This window comes from Lissotriton helveticus, chromosome 2_1, assembly GCF_964261635.1.
Source record: "Lissotriton helveticus chromosome 2_1, aLisHel1.1, whole genome shotgun sequence".
NCBI lineage: Eukaryota > Metazoa > Chordata > Amphibia > Caudata > Salamandridae > Lissotriton > Lissotriton helveticus.
This window is the reverse complement of record NC_136059.1, coordinates 1065491120-1065511581: the sequence shown is the minus strand read 5'-3', so window position 1 is coordinate 1065511581 and position 20462 is coordinate 1065491120. Positions and strand designations below refer to the sequence as shown.

The 20462-nt window shown below is 46.6% G+C and overlaps 1 protein-coding gene across 1 annotated transcript in view; it reads left to right on the top strand.

The window, feature by feature from the left end:
* UHRF2 (ubiquitin like with PHD and ring finger domains 2) overlaps positions 1 to 20462 on the top strand; it is a 600873-nt gene that overhangs the window by 516059 nt on the left and 64352 nt on the right. Inside the window, exon 14 of the mRNA XM_078675867.1 lies at positions 7722 to 7888. Within this exon, the coding sequence (XP_078531993.1) occupies positions 7722 to 7888 (167 nt within the window). The remainder of the gene's footprint in view (positions 1 to 7721; positions 7889 to 20462) is intronic.

Here is a 20462-nt window from a genome sequence, read left to right as displayed (position 1 = left end):
CCATTCATGGCAAGAGTTAGGTTTTGCTCAGCTTTGGCATTCATGCAATCATGATAAGTTAATTACATGGGAAACAATATTGGCATAACGTGGTAATCAGTGTGCAGATTTATGGATGAGTTTCTGTCAGATAGTACATTTTTTCAAGACCAATTATGCTATGGTGAACCAGCGTGTCCGATTATTAGGCAAAGGGCTCATAGGATGATTGGTGTGGGAGTCTGCTATCATCTACTTCACCAGAAGGACAATGGGGATAATTCCATTACAGAATGGCTTCAGAAAATCCATATTGTAACAGGATGTAGAGTCAATATAAAAGACTGGTAGTAGCTTAGCGAGATGGGCCATAGGTATTTCAAGAGAAAGAATTTTCGATCCAGATGGATGGCATACTACACACAATGACGACTCTATAAAATGTGTCCAACATTGGGGAATCACTGTTTTCGATGTCAAAAGCTGGAAGAAGGCGGCTGGGTGCATATTGTTTTTTAAAGTATTAACCTATGGCAATTTTGGAAAGATGTTATTGTGCCTATATGTCTACAACAATTGCTCCATCTTGTATGCTGCAAGATTTAGCAGAGTAAAGCTATGTAGGGCTTTCGTGTAGTTTGGGTGAAGGTCTGGTATGTCAGGTTTTACTATGCTGCTAGTTGCATTTGCACTTTGAAGATGTATTTTTAGATTGCAATAGGTTATTGGATTTTTTTTATGTGAGGTAGTGATTAATGGGCTCCATTTATCCATAGGATGACTTGATACATATTAGCAATGTGCCATGGACTCTAGGAATTTTGTCGATGATGTCTTCCCTTTTTGGAAAAATATTTACTAACCCGCCACGTTCCATGATATGATGTTCCCCAAGTGGCTACCCCTGCTCTGTGGGTTTTATGGTGGATGTTTTTCCCCCATTCAGAGTACCTGCAACCCGGCTCCACTTTGTTACCTCATCTTCCCCATTTGTGCTAGGTGCCCACCGAACCTCGGGTGCTAAAATATTGGTTTCTCTAACACCCGTGTTTCTTCCTACTGTTATTTTCATGTCCTCATACTTTATGTGGGTGTTTACACCCTCATACTCAGTGGAGCCATTCCCTTGCGCCTGATGAATTTTTCCAAAACTTTTAGACGGAACACTACAAGGGACTACACTAGGGATCACGTCTATTCCTCTTCTCCTAAAACCATCAACGTTTACTAAAACCAGTGCTGACACTACCCCTGATGAAAAAGTAGTTTTAGTACTAGGGGTGCACTCCTCCAATCTAAGTATACCAATTCAATATCTTTACTGGTGATTAACCCCAGATCCTCTATTTCAATCAGTATCTTAAGGAGGGCACTTCTATTCAATAGCATTTGTTCAGCTTCGAACAGGGAACTAAAAATTAAAACCCTACTCGCTTGCCCGGCACCTGTACCAGTATTCTTAATTTGATTGATACCTGGTTGTCCCAAGGATGGATCACTTTCTAACTTACCCCCTTTACTGTTAACAGCCGTAGTCATTCCCCGCACCCCAACTATCCCCTGGCTGGACTCAGACCTCATTGGTGACAGATCCTGCCCACAGGGGTGCCGTACGGCGCCTCCTGGAGCTATATTTGGATCTATTACAGGATCACCTAAATTATCCAATTTACTTTTTAATCTAAGGTCACTGCTTGTGTCATGATTTAGCTCACTTTCTTCCTTACCCTCTTGGTTCGAGGGGGCAATCCGCACTAAATTCGGGCTATTCGGCTGAATATAATTTTCTTGCCCATGTTGTTGACTCCCATTCAGTGTAATTTGACCCAAAGTCCTTATATTCTTTTTGATAGATGGGGATGTATAGCTATTTGCTATTTCACTTTCAGGCTGGAACCGCAGTTTTTTCTGTTTACGTTTCGGGAAACGGCGATTCTTCATCTTCTTCTTCCCTCTACGGCCATTTTTAGCATTTCCTTTACTCACTATTGAGACCTCTCCCAAAGGTGCACTAACTGAGATGTTAGCTAATTCATCAGGTACCTCAAGGCTTGATTTTTTTAAATTAATTTCTTTTAAAATTGGATAAACACGTAAAGGGTTAGGAGCTGAGGATACCTTTAATTTGAAGTTTTCCCCTATTGTAGTGACCTGTGCACTCTAGTGAAGATTAGCTCGGAACGAGCTTATAATTGGATTTCTTTCGGGAGAAGCACTTTCAGGACCCACAAACATTTCTTTTAATTCCCCCCTTCACTGAATTTGTATCAATATTTTGCATCCCATTGTGAGTTTGACATGCTTGACTGGATACTAGAGGAGCCTTTTCTGGGTTCGTTAGGGCTTGCTTGATCTGTTTAAGGTCTTGAACCCCTACCAATATGGGCGAGAGAACTTCCAATATGTGATCAGTGTTTAATGTACTTTTTTCCAACAAAGATAAAATTGCGGAGAGGGTTCTTTCTAATGCAAAAAGACCTCCATAATCCCCCCCGTCCACGCATTCTCACTTACGTTCAGAAAATTCTTTGCCCCTTTATCGTCAACCTCTGAGGCTCCTGATGTCCTTTCAACAGAGCGATCTAATAAATCAGCAGCTTGGGATAGATTAGTAGGTGTACTGCTGTACATAGTAGGCATATGTGTTTGAGCTCCTATTGGAGCCGGGTACACTTCTGAATCCGGAAACAGTTCAGGATCCATCTCCAAAGTGCCAGTCTTTTTCAGCTGCGTCATTAGTTCTACATTCTTTTCCAAATGATTAGCAATGTCCGGTTAGGTAATCCTCTGTTTACGCCTGCCCAGATCTAAAGCTGGATTCTATCCGCTGTTGTACTTTAAAGGAGAGATCACTTGATTTAGTCGACAGGAAGCCAGGCACAGATCTCTGTGTGCCTCTTGAATTATCCAAGAGGGTTACCAATACTGCCAGTGGAGATAATAGGGTGACTTCCTTTTTTTCAACGTTCTTCTCCAGGAGGTGGCCCTCTACTTTGCCCATCGATGAGTCAATTTCCATTTCCGGAATGCTACCCTCCCTTTCTATTTGTCGTACATCAATTTCGCGTGGGGGTTGCAACACATCAATTTCACCCCCATAATTCTGATGTATGATTATAGCGGGGTAGAGAGCTTCCGGGTTTAAGCATCGGCTCTCCACCCTATTCCCCGCTATTACATGGGTGTCCATCGCTTCTTCACCTGGAACCTCCTTTATCTCTTCCTCTTTTAGCCCCTTTCCTCGCTTAGAGCATCTTACCCCTTTTGTGAACATTGACATCACCGATGGGTATGTTTTCAGGAGTGAGACGTGATCCCCGTTTCTCCGGCGACTAATGGTTTTCTGGGGCTTAAGGGTACTCTTTTCGCTCAAGTTACAACTTTCTGAGTCTACTACAAATTTTGTTTTTATATTTGAGTGCAATCACCTAGATGGCATTACCAATGCTTAGAAGACTTAGAAGACTCTTACTCCTGGTGCTTTTCCGTTTGTTGACGAATAAAGGATGGAATAGGATAAGGAAGTAGGAAGGATGAGGTTCTACCAAGGAATCGCAGGGCCAGCAAGGGGAAGCACTCGGTAGCCACTACACTTATTTGTTCTCTTGCCTCTCTCCAGGGATTTGTATCTACGGGCCGCGTTCTCTCCACTCTGTTGCTGCTCTGGGCACAATGTTCTCTCCACTCTGTTGCTGCTCTGGGCACAATGTCCCAGCGTATCCCTGCAGTTCCAGTTGCGGCAGCTCTCGACACTGCACCAACACCACGGCTCAAACTCCTCCTTTGCTGAAAGTGACTCTTTTTGTGGGCCCACACTTTGCCAAGAATATATTCCGTAGATCTCCACTGACACATTAGATAAACTAAATAAAATAAAAATGTCCTCTCTTCCCCTTTTCCAGTTTTTATTTCACTGTGTAAACAATGACGCAGTTTAAAGGGCAAGGACAAAATTGCCTCTCCGGGGCGCGTGCACCCTCGCGCAGGCAAGCAGGGCTCCCAGGACCACCTTCATATGCCTGAAAACGTGAAAGCTGCCTGCAAGCAGTCGGTCCAGGCGGTGTTCAATTTAATAATATTGCTGGCAACGCCCTGCCCTGGCAGGATCAGTGGGAGCCACAGGAGGGCCGAAGTACCTTGGCCCAGAAACAGCATGATACCCAAGCAACTTTGCTGCCCCCTCCTCCCTCACACTGACCGCTTACCGGGATGAAGAGTGCAGGCTGCATTAAAGCTGCGGGGGGCCACGGGGGCTGTGAAGCCGCAAGCCAAGGTGAAGGTAAAGTCCGCAAAGATGTAATGTGGAGCCGCGAGGGGAAAGGCAGCGTCCTCCTCCTCGCTCTGCAGTAGGCGATAGAGGGTGCAGTCTGTACTGAAGCCGCGGGAGCCGTGAAGCCGCGGGCCTAGGTGCAAGCCGCGGGCCTAGGTGCAAGCCACGGGCCTATGTGCAAGCCGTGGGCCGCAGCTCTGCAAGGTGCCGGGATGAGGGGTTAAAGGCCGCAGTCTGCGCTGACGCCAGGGGGGCCGCAGCTGGGGGACGCGGGGGCTGTGGAGCCGCGGGCCGTAGATCAAGATGAAAGTTGCGGCCCGCAGAGATGTAATGAAATGCGAGGGGAGAGGCAGCATCCTTCTCCTTCTCCTCGTTCTTCTCTCCTCGCTCTGCTGCTGGCAAATGGTTTGGCGGTCTGGCGGAAAACATGGACAAGAGCAGCATCCTTTTCTCAGACAGCGTCTCCCTTCACACACATCTGCACTCAAAAACATAATGGATGACATACTAAAAATGCTAGACCGCAACGAATCATGCCTAATGATACTTCTTGACTTATCCACCCCCTTCGATACGGTCAAGCATGACAACTTATTGGAACAAAGGATGGGCCTCTCGGGCACAGTGTTACAATGGTTCTCCTCCTTTCTAAATAACCGAACACAAAGAATCAAGATGAAGAACTCACTCTCTCAACCCTCCGTGGTCACCCTGGGCGTTCCACAGGTATCAGCCCTATCACCTATTCTTTTCAACCTATTAATGGAACCCCTGGCGAACGCATTGAAATCAGCAAATATTCTATATCACCTGTATGCGGACGACACCCAACTGTATCTGAAAATCTCCACTCCAGAAGACTTAATTTCCCTCAGCGCTATTCTACAGAACACGCAAAGCTGGCTCACTAACAACCACCTCATGCTGAATACCCAAAAAACGGAATTCATTCTCATATCTCCACCGAATCACACACATAAGATAAACCTATGGTTGAAACACCTAACCTCCTTTAACTGTAATCCCCTCATCGTTGACTCTGCAATAATCCCTAGGAATCACCATAGACAAACACCTGAATATGCAGACGCACATCACTAATGCCACTAAAGGAGCTAATCACAAGTTGAGTTTACTAAGGAAACTCAAACTCTTCCACCGGCAGACAGACCTAAAAATGGCAGTGCAAGCTCTAGTGCTACCAAGATCAGACTATGGAAGCACCACTCTTTGCGGTCTCCCCAAATACAAGTTGGCTCCGCTGAGGGCATCACTTAATGGTGCGGCAAGACTGGTATCAGGAACGAAAAGACTGCCATACGAGGCAAGAATACACCTAAAGGTTGCCTGCATGACCCATAAAGCACTACATAACAATACACCCAGTTACTTCGCTCTAAAGCTAGAAAGATCGGGAGGATACAGACCACTACGGAGTGCGAGTACTTTACTGCTGAAAACACAATCCTTCCATAAGAAACTGGTTGCAGGGCTTTCTTAGGGATTGTACCAAAGATTTGGAACTCCTTACCTCCATGGGTACATGGAATCTCTTCCTTTACCACATTAAAAAAAGAAGTAAAAATACTACTAATGAATAAATATACGTCCTAAGACTTAATTATATGCTGACATTGAGTCATCTATACGATCCTCTTATCACTACCTACCTCTGGTGGAATGAAGGAGAATAGTATTTGTATGTTTATTATTATATCCACGTAATGCTCAATAACTGTATATAGTGTAATGCTCTGTTGGTCTCCTATATTATCCATATACCACATTCCGACGGTAGACTGAAGGAGAATTTAAAAGTATGTTTAATATCACAACCACCTAATGCTCAATAACTGTATATAGTGCAATGTTCTGTTGGCTACAGGTCACCTATGTTATCCATATACTACATACTTCTTTTGTACGTAATGACAAATACCAAATGTTTGTATACTACCTCATCTTTTTATGTTTTATACTGTACACTGTAAAGTGGTCTGATGCCTTCGTGGGTCACGTTTGCGCTATACAAAACCTTCTAAATAAAGTAAATAAATCCTTGTGAGTGATGCAGGTGTACAGTGATTTGACATCCCGTTTAGCAAGTAACAAGCCAATTTCTCATGGAATATCATAAACTCATTTGTGGAAATCTGTTTTGCCTTTAATGTATCAAAGAAGCGTCCTGACTAATGGTGTGATGCCTATGCCTGAAAGCACCGCCCGCCGCAATGGTAAAAATGCATGTTGTGCATCTCAAAGCACAACGTGACAGGCACCGCGCGGTGCCTGCCACGTTGTACTTTGAAATGTGTGCACCCCCGGTGTCCCGGGCCCCCGCAGGGAGTCTCCGCATGCCTTTCTGTGGCGGCATTGCCGCCACGGAAAGGCATTGTTTAAAGGCCATCCTAATATGGCTGGCGGTGTCTGATAGACACCGCCACCTTATACAACTCTTTTCCGCCCCGGTCGCAAGGCGACCGGGGCGGAAAAGCAGCGGACGGTCTTTCCCTCCGCCGTGGACCCCCCAGCCATCTTAATATGGCAAGGGATCTTTGCAGCAAGGATGGCGGGCGGATCGACCCTACCAGGCCGGCGGTGGCTACCGCCAGCCTGGCGGGCCGATCCGCCCGCCATCCTAATGGGCCCCTAAATCTTGAATCATGGAATACACTAAGTTCATATATTTTTTTTCAATAAGAATCCACTGTGTGATTGACTTTGTATAAAAGAAAAGACTAAATGAAGAAAGGATTGAGCACTTTAATCTAGTATGGAATTATTTATTCTTGAGATCAACACTTTTGCAAACAGAAAATATTTGTATATTGATTTCATTATTATTTTTTAGGGAGGAGTTTCAGTAAGATGGATGGCATCTAGGTTTCAATCGACATGTGTTTAGTATGCACAGTGGGGAGTTAGTGTAAATGTTAAACAGGAGAAGGGTTACAGCACATGTAATAGTGCAGATGAATAAGTGGCGAATGGACCCGTTTGAATTTGCTGAGCGTGCTTGCAGAGCAATGATTTAAGCTGTTAAAGAACTGCATCCGGCCACGAGCTGAAGCCTGTCTAAAAGGACTCTTCGGCCTAGAGATTTGAAATCAGCTGAAAGACCAAAGACGCAGTGGATAGAATTTCATCAGTTTACAGAGCCTACAAAATGGTCCCCACAATGTCACATTCAGGATCATGGTGCTCTTACTAGTCTGTCTAGAGGGTGCTCATTTGCTGTTTCCTGTAGCAGTACAAAACATTTTCTTTGCCTTGTTTCTGCTAGTTGTATTGAGTTTCAATGAGATAGTTAACCCTTTTTCAGCAGACAGCAATGTAATTGTTAAGAAAGCCACTTTCCTTTTTAAGAAAAAAGTAACAACTGTTCCTTTTGCAAAGTTGGTACCTGTGTTTGTTGGAACTTTTCTTCATGGTTTCTTTTCTTACGTTGATAAGTGTCTTGTATTTTTCTCAGTTGAGGTTGATGAGCCTGTTTCAGAGCCGAAAATCATAAAGTTATCAGAAGAGGAACATGGAGTAGAAGCTTACAAATTGACCCCACAGCAGGAGTTGTTAATCAGTGAAGACAGTTTGAACCAGAAGATATGGGAGCAAGTACTTGTTTATCTCAAGGAAGGACCGGTGTGTTTATTATTTTGCATGCTTTGCTTTATTCTGATATGAGTTTTGCTTGTGTGTTATAAGAACGTACATCACTATTTGTTTTTAACCAAATATCCCAACGCCATAAGGGACTAGCCATCACTATAATGAGTTCTGTTATGTTTGGTTAACTAAAATTATTTTAAAACTTTATGTAGAGAAATCAAAATAAAACAAATGCTTCTGTAATCTAGTACTTCTCAAAAGACCTGCACCTCAGTCGAACAAAGTACAACATTAAATACTCAGATTAATTGAACATAGTGCTACTACCTGGCCTGTTAGTTTTCCCTCATGAAGTGAATGTTTTCTTCAACAATTATTCAATGCTCCGAGGCATACTTTGAACCTTACAGTTACCTATATAGTGTTGATTACTAGCCACGCGTCTCCCCCCTTCTGGTCATCAACCATCTGGCGAAGTCCATGAGTGCCAGATCTAACTCTGCTGCATCTTCTGGCCGATCATGACTGGCTTCTACATCACAAGGTAGCGCAGGTCTTCCTCCACCAGTGGCAGGAACCCTTCCTATAGATTTTCCAGGCCTGGCTTTGACAGAGTGCTGCCAAGGTATAGCACTAAAAGAAATTTCCTGGTTAAGATTCCCTTCATTTAAAAACAATACCCAACTGAAGCTCATGAACTTACCCTTCAGTTCTGTGCTTTTTGGTCCACAAGTAAGTGCAATGAGAGGGACCCCACAATACAAAGGGAAAGAGCTCCATAAAACACTGTCAAGTCATTCATTTTTCCCTTTGTAACCACAATATATTTCACCTGTACACTGGGTGTACATTCAGACAACCAAATCCAATACTCATATGTCAAGCACTCGTAACCTCAATCCTGAATGAGTCAGATGTTACAAACCATGCTAAATGTTTTTAACTCAAGGATTTAATCAAAAATGTTCGTCCATATTCCTTTGCAAAGTTATTTGTAAAAAACCTTTCCAACCTACAATTGCATCACATCGAGAAAGTAAACAGAGAGGTATGTTTATTTTGGCATCTCTTATCGAGTATTAACATAGTAAATATACCATATACCATGTGGATAGTATGATAGCATTCAACTTGGATGCAAAACATCTGCATAGTGGCAAGCACCACTCCCTGTATATGGTACCACAAGGAATGACAAGCTGGACAAAACAAATGCATAACAAGTAAAAACAAAAGTCAAACGGTCACTCTAAACTGTGTCAAACATCGTGAAGGTCAGTGAGTAAGTTATCCGTTAAATATTACCCTACTCTGTCGGAGTAAGATACATGCCTCCTAGGTATTGCAGGGTTAACCACACTTTGTGATGTCTCTGTAAATCAATAAATAAAAAGCAGTCAACAGCAATGCCTCATTTGCCGGAAGTCGAGGAACAGGAACAAAAAAAGCATACTCACTGTGTCAAGCATGGTAATTGCTGCTGACCTACCCCCTCTCTACAATCCTGGAGTTGTCCTGGAAGGGGAGGTTGTGGCTTAAATCTCCACCATCCGCGTCTGCAGTGCATCAGCACTTGTGGCCGAGGCGCATGCAAACGTGCACGCGTCATGCAGATGTGCTGCACAGAGACTAACAGACTGTAGGGGTTGCGGATGCAGGGGTAGGGAGGTCACCATGTTGGACATGCCCTTTTCTACTAAAAATGGGTCAACAAAAGTTCACAGATAGTGATAATATATCACAGTAAGATATTGAAAACAAACCTGTTTCTGCTAAAAACAAGATTGATTTATCACCAGCAGAATATAGTGATAATAATTCATGGAAATGAGGCTCGAAAAAGACACTGCCATTTCTAATGGAGTTGTGTTGATGGTGGTATTATGGGGGAAGCAAGGAAATGTCGGTAATGCTCATCGGGCTGGCCCAGTGCCATAAAGGGGGCCAGATGAATAGAGGTACTATATAAAGTCCTGTGTGTGACACTCGGTAGTATGAATGTAAAGGTAGTAACGGGGCCAAAACGGCAGGGCATACTGAAGTAAAAAGTGTCAAACAATGCATCAAGGGCAAGACATCCAGGGGTGATGGATTTTGATTAGTGCATAATAGCAGAACATACTAGAGTGATCGATGTTGATCCAGTACACTCCAAGGGATGCCATTTTTAAAGCCAGTAATGTGGATCTGCAGGCGGAACACCGAGGTTAGGGTTTTTATTTGCATGATGCCATATCTCCAGAACTTCCCATTCAATGTCATCGGAGTGGGGTTCATGTCTAGGAAATGTGCACTTTTTTTTGTGCTTATCCTTCTAAATTTTATGTCACTTCTGTGTTCATTTATCTGGATTTTTAATGGGTCTTGTGGTCATGCCCATATACTGGAGTCTGCTTGGGCATGTGATCATATAGATGCAATTCTTTGCGTTGCAGTTTGTAGGACACAATAACGTCCAGGTGTAAGTACTGTCCAACATTATCTCTTTGAGTTTTGTCAAGTGGCAGTCACAACAATTGCCACAAGGGTGATGGCCAAGGGTGATGGCCAGGGTGATGGCCCGTATCCAGTGGCAAATCCCATCGGCTGTGCTGTTCAGAGACAGGTTAAGGCATGGAAAAGTGGGCTGTGGCCCAGAGACCCAGCCTTTCAGCGGCCCCCCTGATAGAGCCTGCTTTGTTCTGACGAGAGTATTGCCCTGATGACCTTGAGTAATTCCTAAACAGATTGTTTTAAATGCTGTTTTCCTTTGATTTATTGTTAATGTGGATGATGTGTCAGTATATTGTAGACATTTTGCAGAGAACTGCTGCTTGTTTCATCCAACATCCATAAAAAGGATCTTTTAGATAAAAACAGGACCTCCCGTATGAGAAAAGGGAGAGTGTCATCTAGATTATTTGCAAAATTAGTGAGGTGCTGCTGTGTTACAATATTGAAAACACACATCACTATCCTTGAATATTACATGTAAACACATTTATAATGTGGACCAGTGTGCCTGTGCACTCTCTGTGACTTGGCCAAAGAGAGCCTGAAAGAGCTTAAACTGGATCATACATTCATGTATGAACAGGGGGCCCCCCTAATACACTTGGCCCCGGGCCCCCAAAACCATAAGATGTCCCTGGTGCAGTTCTTTCCGTGATGAAGATTTTGGTCTAGTATGCACCAACATATCTAGCAGTTCGGTGGTGCGTATAAAAGCGAACCTGGGGATAGGGATATCTCGAGAGCCAGTTTGTAGAATGCCCCAACGTTTGTGGGTGATCTTTCTGATTCTGTTAGAGTTGGGGGTGTAGATAGTCACGCAGGTGAGTGTGTCATCAGGCTCTTTTGTTTTAGTCTCAAGAGCTTCACAATGATTATTTCTGGCCCTTTTCAGAGCCGGGTTAATAATATGTTGAGGGTAGTTCCTTTGGCTCAGGTTGTTGTCAAAGACATAGCTTGTTCGTCAAAGTCGGTGATTGTGCTACAGTTACAGCGAATCCTCAAGAATTGGCCAAACTGGAGGTTACCCCTGTGGGTCCTAGGGTGGTGACTGTAGTATATTAGGAGGCTATTGCAATCAGTGTTTTTTTGTATGTTTATGGTTGTATGTCTCCCCTCCTCAATAGTGATGGTCAAATCCAAAAATGAAAGTTCCTTATTCGATATTGTTTTTGTAAAACTAAGATAAGGATTAAGAGAATTAATCTATTCGGGGAAGATCTCGCAAGTGGTCGAGTTGCTCTTCCATGATATAAGGATATCATCTTTTACATTTACGGAGGCTTTCAACTGCCGAATTCCATTAATGGGTGTGAAAACACCCCAGGACATCAGAAAAAGTCTTAGTAAGCTTCTATTTTTGGGGGAGGAGGGGGGGACTTAGGGGTAAAAAGGCCTCTTCGGTATTTCTCGTCTGAGGCCCCGTCCCCTCCACACAGGTTAAGGTTTTTATTGAAGTTGGCAGATCTGCAGCGGTCTCTTTGAGACATATGTGTATATACTTTGTGGGCTTCAGCCCGCCGGTAGGCTTCCCATTAGCTTGCTCCATTTTAAATGTCGGACAGAGACTTCTAGCTACAGATTCCTTACCTTTAAATTTCCCAACCGTCAGGCTGGATACCGAAACTTATGCTAAGCAAATACCCCTTGCGTGCGCCATTTGGCTGCGTGTGGCGGCTTCGGTTTGACGTAGCCGTGCTTATAAAGGCACCACCCAGACGGGTGGACGTCAGTTTTTTTTCTTTCCGCACCAGTTAAGCGCCGATCCGGGAAGAGCTGCCCTTCTGTAACTTTTTGACCGTTTTTTTCTCGACTTTTGTCGAATTCGGAAAACAATTTCCAACTTCGTGTGTGAGGGATGTCTTCGAGGAAAACAGGTTTGAAGCTGTGCGATGCCTGCCACCACATGTCGGTAACCGACCCCCACTTCACCTGCCTCTGGTGTCCCGAGCACGACCACGACTCAATCGTGCTCGGACTGCTGGGCTTTGGCTCAGACGCCCTTGAAGGAGCGGGGATGAAGCTCCTTGCGACCTGGCAGTCGACACCATCGAGTGAGACTCAGCGGAGGTCTCGTTCCTGATCAAAGAAAAGGAGGTTGCGGAACCGCTCCTGATGCCCTAAGTCCTCTGCATTCCACTTGAGGTCCACAGGACACTCAGGGAAGAGGCATAAGAAGATGAAGAAGTCCAAGCGGACTTCATCTGCACCTCTGCTGTCGTCCGCCGAAGAGAGGTAGGAGCATCAACGTTCTAGACACAGTTCTGTGTAGCTGGAGCCTGGGTCGACTTCGCGCCTCCCTTTCCGCGAGTTGCAGCGACATCTGCTCAAATTAAAGAATTTTACGAGGCCATGCGCCGTGTATTTGAGCGGGCCAACCTCGTTGGTGAGCCCACGGGGTCGGAAGAGGCCCCATCAGGTTTGATGCGGTCAGCTCCGGCCACGGCGCCGGTGGGGCCTCATGGATCGGATCTGGGTCAACGTTGGTCGTGCCAACGTGACCTCCTCTGGTGTCGGACCCGAGGTCTGTGCCTGCGGCGCCGCCGGTGCCAGCCCCATCCTCATCCCCCGATGACAGAGTCGAAACGGCGTTGCTCGACGCCGATTCCGACGTCTATTGAACCCAGGGGTTCTATATTGTTGCCTGAGCACTTTGAAGATGTGCTTGGCTCAGGAGAGGAATGAGAGGGGTGTATGGACCCTCTGGAACACCAGCATGACCATCAGGGAGCAGTTGGACTGGTATGGGGAACTTGGAGAGGCCAGTGAACTGGACACTTCTCCAGATATTGGCATGCTCTCTCCGCCAACTCTGGCATCCTATGCCATGGTGGTAAAAATGGCAGCTGAGGTCCTTTGACTAGAGCTGCCCTCAGTGTAAGTCAGGACTAATCGCCTAACCAAAGAGCTTCAGCTTGGGATTCCACCTCAGAACCCCTTTTGCCCTTTAGTGAGGCACTTACAGACGTCCCTCTAGGCATGTGTTCCAAGCCTAGCACAGGGGCTCCTGTGAATAGGACGGTTGCACGCCTCCATCGCCCAGCACCGGGTGATCGAAGTTCTTCAGCCAACACACCACCCCAAAGCGTTTGTTTTGCAGGCCTCTACCTACCAGGGCGCATTCCCATCCGCCCCTTGGGACAGGGAATACAACAGGTTGGATGCATTTGAGAAGAAATTGTTTTCTTCTTCCAGCCTGGCATTGCGGTCGGTGAATACTGCATACTTATTGGGCCGTTTCTCCCACTCCCTTTGGGAGACGGTTGCGCAAGTGCTGCCACAAGTGCCAGAGGAGGCCCCAACTGTGCTCTCCCAAGCAGTCAAGGATGGGAGAGATTGCAGCAAAATTCACCATTCAGTGTGGCCTAGATACGACATATTTGCTTGGCAGATCTATTTCAACGACAATGGCCTTAAGGCGCCATACCTGGCTTAGGGCAACTGGCTTCTCAAGCGATGTCCAGGCCATTCTCATGGACATGTCCTTTGATGGAACCCGTCTTTTTGGGGGAAAGGCAGATTCATCTCTGGTCAGGTTGAAGGAATCTCAAGCTACGGCCAGATTATTGGGCCTCTGCTCTACTCCACGTGGCAAGTCTTCCTTTCGCGGCAACGGAAGGGGTTTCCAGCCTCGTCATCGTTATCCCAGCCACATCCTGCACAGACTGCCCAAGCCGTACGTGGACGCAGTGCATTACATTCAAGGAATGGAGGCTAGAAGCCATCGGTCACCCTGCCCCCGACAGCTGCAGCCTCCTAGTCTGAGTCTGCAAGACTACACTACCCCAGTTGGCTAGAGAATTTATCATCATCTCCCCCACTGGAGATCCATAACATCAGACAAGTGGGTCTTGCAGATCATTCAGGAGGGCTATTATCTGCCTTTCCTTTCTTTTCCTCCTCCCATTCTGCCAAATCAGGAATGGCTGGCGGAGGATCATCTGAAATTGCTTCAGGAGGAAGTTACAGCTCTCTTGGCCAAAGGAGCTATAGAAAGGCTCCAGGTTTCAGAAGTAGACAGTGGTTGTTCTTCCCTCTACTTTCTGATTCTGAAATCGTTGTATTTTCCTCAAGAAGAAGTTCAAGATGCTCACTTTAGCTCAGGTTGTGTCTGCCCTAACCAAGAGGACTGGATGGTAGCGCTGGACCTGCAGGATGCATATTTTCTCATCCCCATCCTGCTGGGCCACAGGCATTAACTACGGTCAAGGTAGGCCGTGAGCACTTTCAGTTTACTGTGCTCTCCTTCGGCCTCACTAGTGCCCCTCTGGTGTTCACCAAGGTGATGGCGATGGTCGCAGCTCATCTGCGCAGGTTAGGGGTGTCAGTCTTCCCCTACCTTGACGACTGGCTGTTGGTGTTGTCCCTGCCCCAGGCAGTCGTCTCCCACCTTCTGACTATGGCGAACTTCCTTCATTCGCTGGGGTTCTCTATGAACTTGCCAAAGTTACACCTGACTTCTTCCCTTTCAACGGGGCAGTTCTGGACACAGTGCAGATTTGTGGCATATCCACCAGATTAGCGAGTCCAGGATATTCAAGTTATGATTCCGATGGTACGGCCTCTATCCTGGATTTCGGGGAGACTGACACTGAGGCTGTTGGGCCTCATGACCTCCTGCATCCTGTTGGTAAACAACGCCGGGTGGCATATATGGGCTCTGCAGTGGGACCTGAAGTTCCAGTGGACACAGCATCGAGGAAACCTCACCGAAGGAACTGTGAGAGATCTGCAGTGGTGGTTGACGAACCGTGGTTGGGTCAACGGCAGACCCCTCTCCCTTCCCCAACCGTAATTAGCAGTGGTGACAGATACGTCACTTCTGGGATGGGTCGGCCATCTGGGAGAGGTGGCGATCAGGGGATACTGTCTCCGGTAGAGTCATGGCTCCACAGAAATCTGTTGGAGCTCTGAGTGATTCAATTGGAATTGAAGGGATTTCTTACCTCTGTCAAGTGGAAGCTAGTGCAGATGTTCACAAACAACACCACTGCCCTGTGGTACTGCAACAAGCAGGACGGAGTGGGGTAGTGGACCCTTTGTAGAGAGGCCCTGCGTCTCTGGACATGGCTGGAACAGCAGGGCGTAACCCTGATGGTTCAACACCTGGCAGGGTCTTTGAAGCCAGGGCGGCAAACTCAGCCGTCAATACCTAGCAGATCACAAATGGAGTCTCCAGTCGGAGGTGACGCAAGGTCTCTTTCATCAATGGGGAGAACCTTGGTTAGATTTGTTTGCCTCCGAAGAGAATGCGCAGTGTCAGCTATACTGCGCGCTGGAGTTTCCAAGACTGCTATCGCTCGGCGACGCCTTTTCGCGAGTGGAGCTCAGGCCTGCTGTACGCCTTTCGGCCCATACCACTCCTGCCTAGGGTTCTGAAGAAGATTAGGAGCGACTGGGCCCAGGTCATTCTTGTGGCTCTGGACTGGGCGTAGAGAGTCTGGTATCCAGAGCTTCTGAAGATTAGCATCGATCCTCTGATCAGGCTGCCCCTTCGGGAGGATCTTCTGCCGCAGCAGCAGGGAGTGTTCTCCACCCAAACCTATCAAATCTGCACCTTCATGCGTGGAGATTGAGCGTCGGCAGTTGATGGCTTTTGGTCTTCCTCCCGAGGTTTGTAACGTTATTCTGGCAGCCAGGCGTCCCTCCACTAAGACTGTATACACCTGCTGTTGGCAGAAATATGTATTATACTGTACAGAAAGGTCTATTGACCCTCTTTCTGCTTCTCTTTCTACTGTCCTGCTATTCATTCTAAACCTTTCCCAACAGGGCTCTGCTTTGGGAACTCTCAAGGGTTATCTCGCTGCTCTGTCTGCTTTTTTGCAGCTGCCAGACCAACCCTCTCCCTTCAAATCTCCTATTGAACATAGATTTCTAAAAGGGCTGGCTCACTTGTTTCCACCTATGTCCTTTGTTATGCCACAGTGGACCTTAATTTTGTCCTCATCTACCTGTTGTGTGCTCCCTTTGAACCTCTACACAATTGTCCCCTCCGGCTGTTCACCATCAAAACAGCCTTCTTAGTGGCGATCACAGCGGCCTGGAGGGTGAGTGAGTTGTAGGCGTTATCTTGCTTGCCTCCCTATTTAATGTCCTTTCCGGACAAAGTGGTGCTTTGCACTCTGCTTCCTTTTTGCCAACAGTTGTGACCCCATTCCATCTGGATCAATCCATCACTTCTTTGCTCCTCCGTATCCCTCTAAGGAAGAGGAGCGTCTCCACGACTGCCCACAAAAAAAGGATTATTGTTCTACTTTGACCACACCAAAGAGTTCCAGGTGGACGACCAACTCTTTGTGGGGTACATGGAAGCAAAGAAGGGGAAGGTAGTGCAGAAAAGGACCATTTCTTGCTGGGTCGTTCTTTGAATTAAGATCTGCTATGCCCTGGCAAAGAAGCAGCCCCCTGAGGAATTAAGGGCCCATTCCACCAGGAGAAAGGCTGCGATCATAGCCTTGGCTCGGGGTGTCCCAATCCAAGACATCTGTCAGGTGGCAACTTTGGCATCATTGCACAAGTTTGCAAGACACCACTGCCTGGATGGTCAGGTCCGCAGGGACGGGCACTTTGCCCATTCGGTCCTGCAGGACTCTAGTTTAGGGTATTGGTCCGCAGCCCTAGCTTGGGTATCTAATTCAAGAGTAAGGAATTTGCAGCTACAAGTCTCTATCAGATGTACAAGTTACTTACCTTCGGTAACGCATTATCTGTTAGAGACTATCTAGATGCAGATTCCTTACAGCCCAAGCCATGCCCTTCAGGGCCCTAGTTTTGTACACAACTGTGTCAGTTAATTCGTGGCTCTGACTGACATCCGTGTGCCTGGGTTGTGCCTATATAGGGACCACGACGTCATAACCGACGCTGACAACATCATGCTGAGCCAAATGGAGCCGTCCTACGGTGCGCACAAGGGAATTTCTCAGCAAAAGTTTCCAGATCCAGCCTGATGCCTGGGAAATTCAAAGGTAAGAAATCTGCAGCTAGTTAGAGTCTCTACCAGATAATGTGTTACTATAGATAAGTAGGTTGTTCGATTTGCCCAGAATCATAGGATGTTGAGCATCTCTGCGAAGACTAGTACCACTCACATCTGAATGATATTTGGGATAGGCCACTCACCCTCTCTTCACTATTTTTTAGTACTGAAGAAGCGTCAGGGATCTTTTCAAGACCAACAAGGGCGTGAAACATGTTTTTATTTCACTCAAAAATCACATTCAGCTACAAAAGGGACATTGCAGCCCACATCGTAGCACCAACCTACCAGGTTTTGATAGGGGAATCAACCCATTAAACATAAAATCAATATATCCTAGCCATTTTTAAACTCACTTTCCGACACAAATCACTAATCACCCTATTAGGACTCTCTCATACTCACCAAACAGCGAGAAAACTAAAAGATCTCCGCTAAAGTGACCCTTCAGCGGACCCATAGGGCATTGCAGCACCAGCCTGACTAGGAGCATCCGCTCTATTATGAAACATGACACCCCTAACTGTCCCTTATAATTCATCCAGCACCTAGTCTCTTCCCTCTTAATTCTATCAGGAAAAGTTTCCCCACCATATTTATGGAATACATATCTACAATACACTGATGCCTCTGCTGGTTGGTCCAGGACTCTCTTGATTTATACCTAGTCCATTTTTGGAAAGCTCCAAGTTTTTATTGTTTCCTAAAACTGTTCATGTTTTCACTAGCTTGAAGGTGGATTGGCAGATTGCCCCAGGATTGGAACTTTCATAGATTCCCATGCTTTTGTATCATTCCCCGTCGTCGGAATGTGAGCCTCGGTAACAAAAATACCATAGCAGTAGGTACAAAAGAGAAAGAAAAAGGCCTAGGCCTCATTCCCTTTTGTAGCATATCACCCTCTTTTTGTAAAAGAGACCAAACGTAGGTATCCGCCAATCAGAAGAGCCTCACCCCATAGAACCCTCCTGGAGGAACCTCAGAGCCTCAGATTTTCTACCGCACGTTGTGCTTAGGGAGTGTCCTTTCAGCTCTGCTCATTTCATCTCTTTTCAAAGGTTTTTTCTTCAAGTTTTCTCTTCAGGATTTAAAATAGGATGGCTGACAAGGAAAAGAAGAAGGCCCTTTTCAAGCCATGAAGCCATGTTCAACCTGTGGCAAGAAAAGGTTGTTTATGGAGGATAAATATAAGGATTGTATCTATTGCCTCTATCCAGATCATAAGGCAGAGGACTGCAAGATCTGCCGCACTTTTTCTACCAAGACCCTCCGGGATCGGGTTGGTAGACTTCTGACCTGGCTTCAGAAACAAAAGGAAAGGAAACATGGAGTTTCCAGTGACAGTGAGGATTCATCGTCAGCTGTGTCATCTAGAAGGTCAGTCAAAAGGGGTAGGGGTTCCCCTTCTCTGGAACATCCTTCTAAGGCCTCAAAAAAGACCCCCAGAGAGTCTGAGAGCCCAGGTCCAGGCGAATCTCCTCACCATAGTGAAAAGGAGAGGGTAGGACCTTTTACGCCTTCTAAGGGTTTGAAGACTGATCCAGCCTTCAAGAAACCCTCTTCCCAATCTTCTGACAGAAGTTCAAAGCCCTCGGCGATGAAGGCGTCGCCGACGAAGGTTCCGTTGGCGAAGAAATTGAAGCCAAATTTAAAATTGGTTCCGTCGACGGGCTCGTTGACGGAACATTCGACGACGAAGGGATCGTTGTCGAGAAAGGAAGCGTCGACGACAGTTCCAACAGCGTCGACGGGAGGGTCACCGACGACTGCATCGTCGACGAAGGCGTCGAGGACTACAGTGACGTCGACAGCTGGATCGTCTACAATTTCATCATTGACGACGCCTATCTCGTCGAGTGTACAGGCGTCCGCGAGGCATGTTCCATCAACGGAGTCGACACGCACAGTACCATCGTCCACGGAACCGTCGACAATTTTGCCATCGGAGAAAAGGATCACTATTTCTGTCACAAGGATTACGCCGGAGATGACATCTCGTATGAGAGTAACCTCCTTGCACCAGCTCTGCTATTTGATGAAGAGGAGTCAGATGAGGATGATCAGGACTCATATGGCTACGCTAATAGTCCCTCTCAACTTCTGGTCAAATGTCAGGACACGGACTCTGAAGGAGGGTGTGACCAGGAAGATGGTTATCATCATCAGGCTGCCCAATCACAGCATTATTCAGGTCAAGACATGGTTACGGTACCATCCGCTTTCCTGCAGGACCTGCATAAGATGCTGCAGGACTACAAATCTAAGGCTACGAGGCCGGTTCTGGCTCCAGTAGCGCTAGCAGCACCTGTCTCGGCTCCTGCCTCAGCGGCTGCTCCTGAATTACCTGCTCAGGCGTCCCCTCAGCCACAGGCAACTATTCCGCAAGAGCCTTCCACACCTGCAGACGGCCATGATGATTCCTCGAATGAGGATCGTGATTCGAATCATGAAACTGATCAAGCTACTGAACGGGATGACTACATCATTCCGGACCCTCCATCCCCATGTCCGGATCCTGTGGATTCCCCGCTAGCGGACATAGGGGATTTTCATCAGCTGATGGAAAGAGCGGCTGGCAGGTTCAAGTTGGCTATGCCTGCGGTGGCCACGGAATGTTTCTTGTATGACTTCAAGGAACCTTATCAGAAGACGACAAGGTCCATACCTATAGTGCAACATCTGTGGGACGAAGGCCTTAAGGCTATGAAGTACCCAGCGAGGGTGGTCCCTGTACTACCGCGTCTAGATATAAAGTACAAAGCACCTTACGATGGACCAGCTGCCTGAACGTGCCAACCAAAACCAGACTCCGTTATTTCACAAGCGGCGCAGAGGAAATCCCGCAACCCCTCTGCTCCCTTAACAACTCCTCCAGACAAGGAAGGACGGAGATTGGACAATGCTGGGAAGAGATTCTCGTCGATGGCGAGTCTTCTGGTGCGAGCTGCCAATGCCCTGGCAATATTGGGCAGATATGACCGCCAGCTTTGGTGTTATGTCGCTCCGTTCCTGGATCAGCTTCCTCCAGAATAGAAATCAGAGGCAAAAAAGATCATACAAGAGGGGGAGGCGACTTCAATGGAGATCATTGACTGCGCCATGGACATTGCCACAACGGTGTTTCGTTCGTTGGCT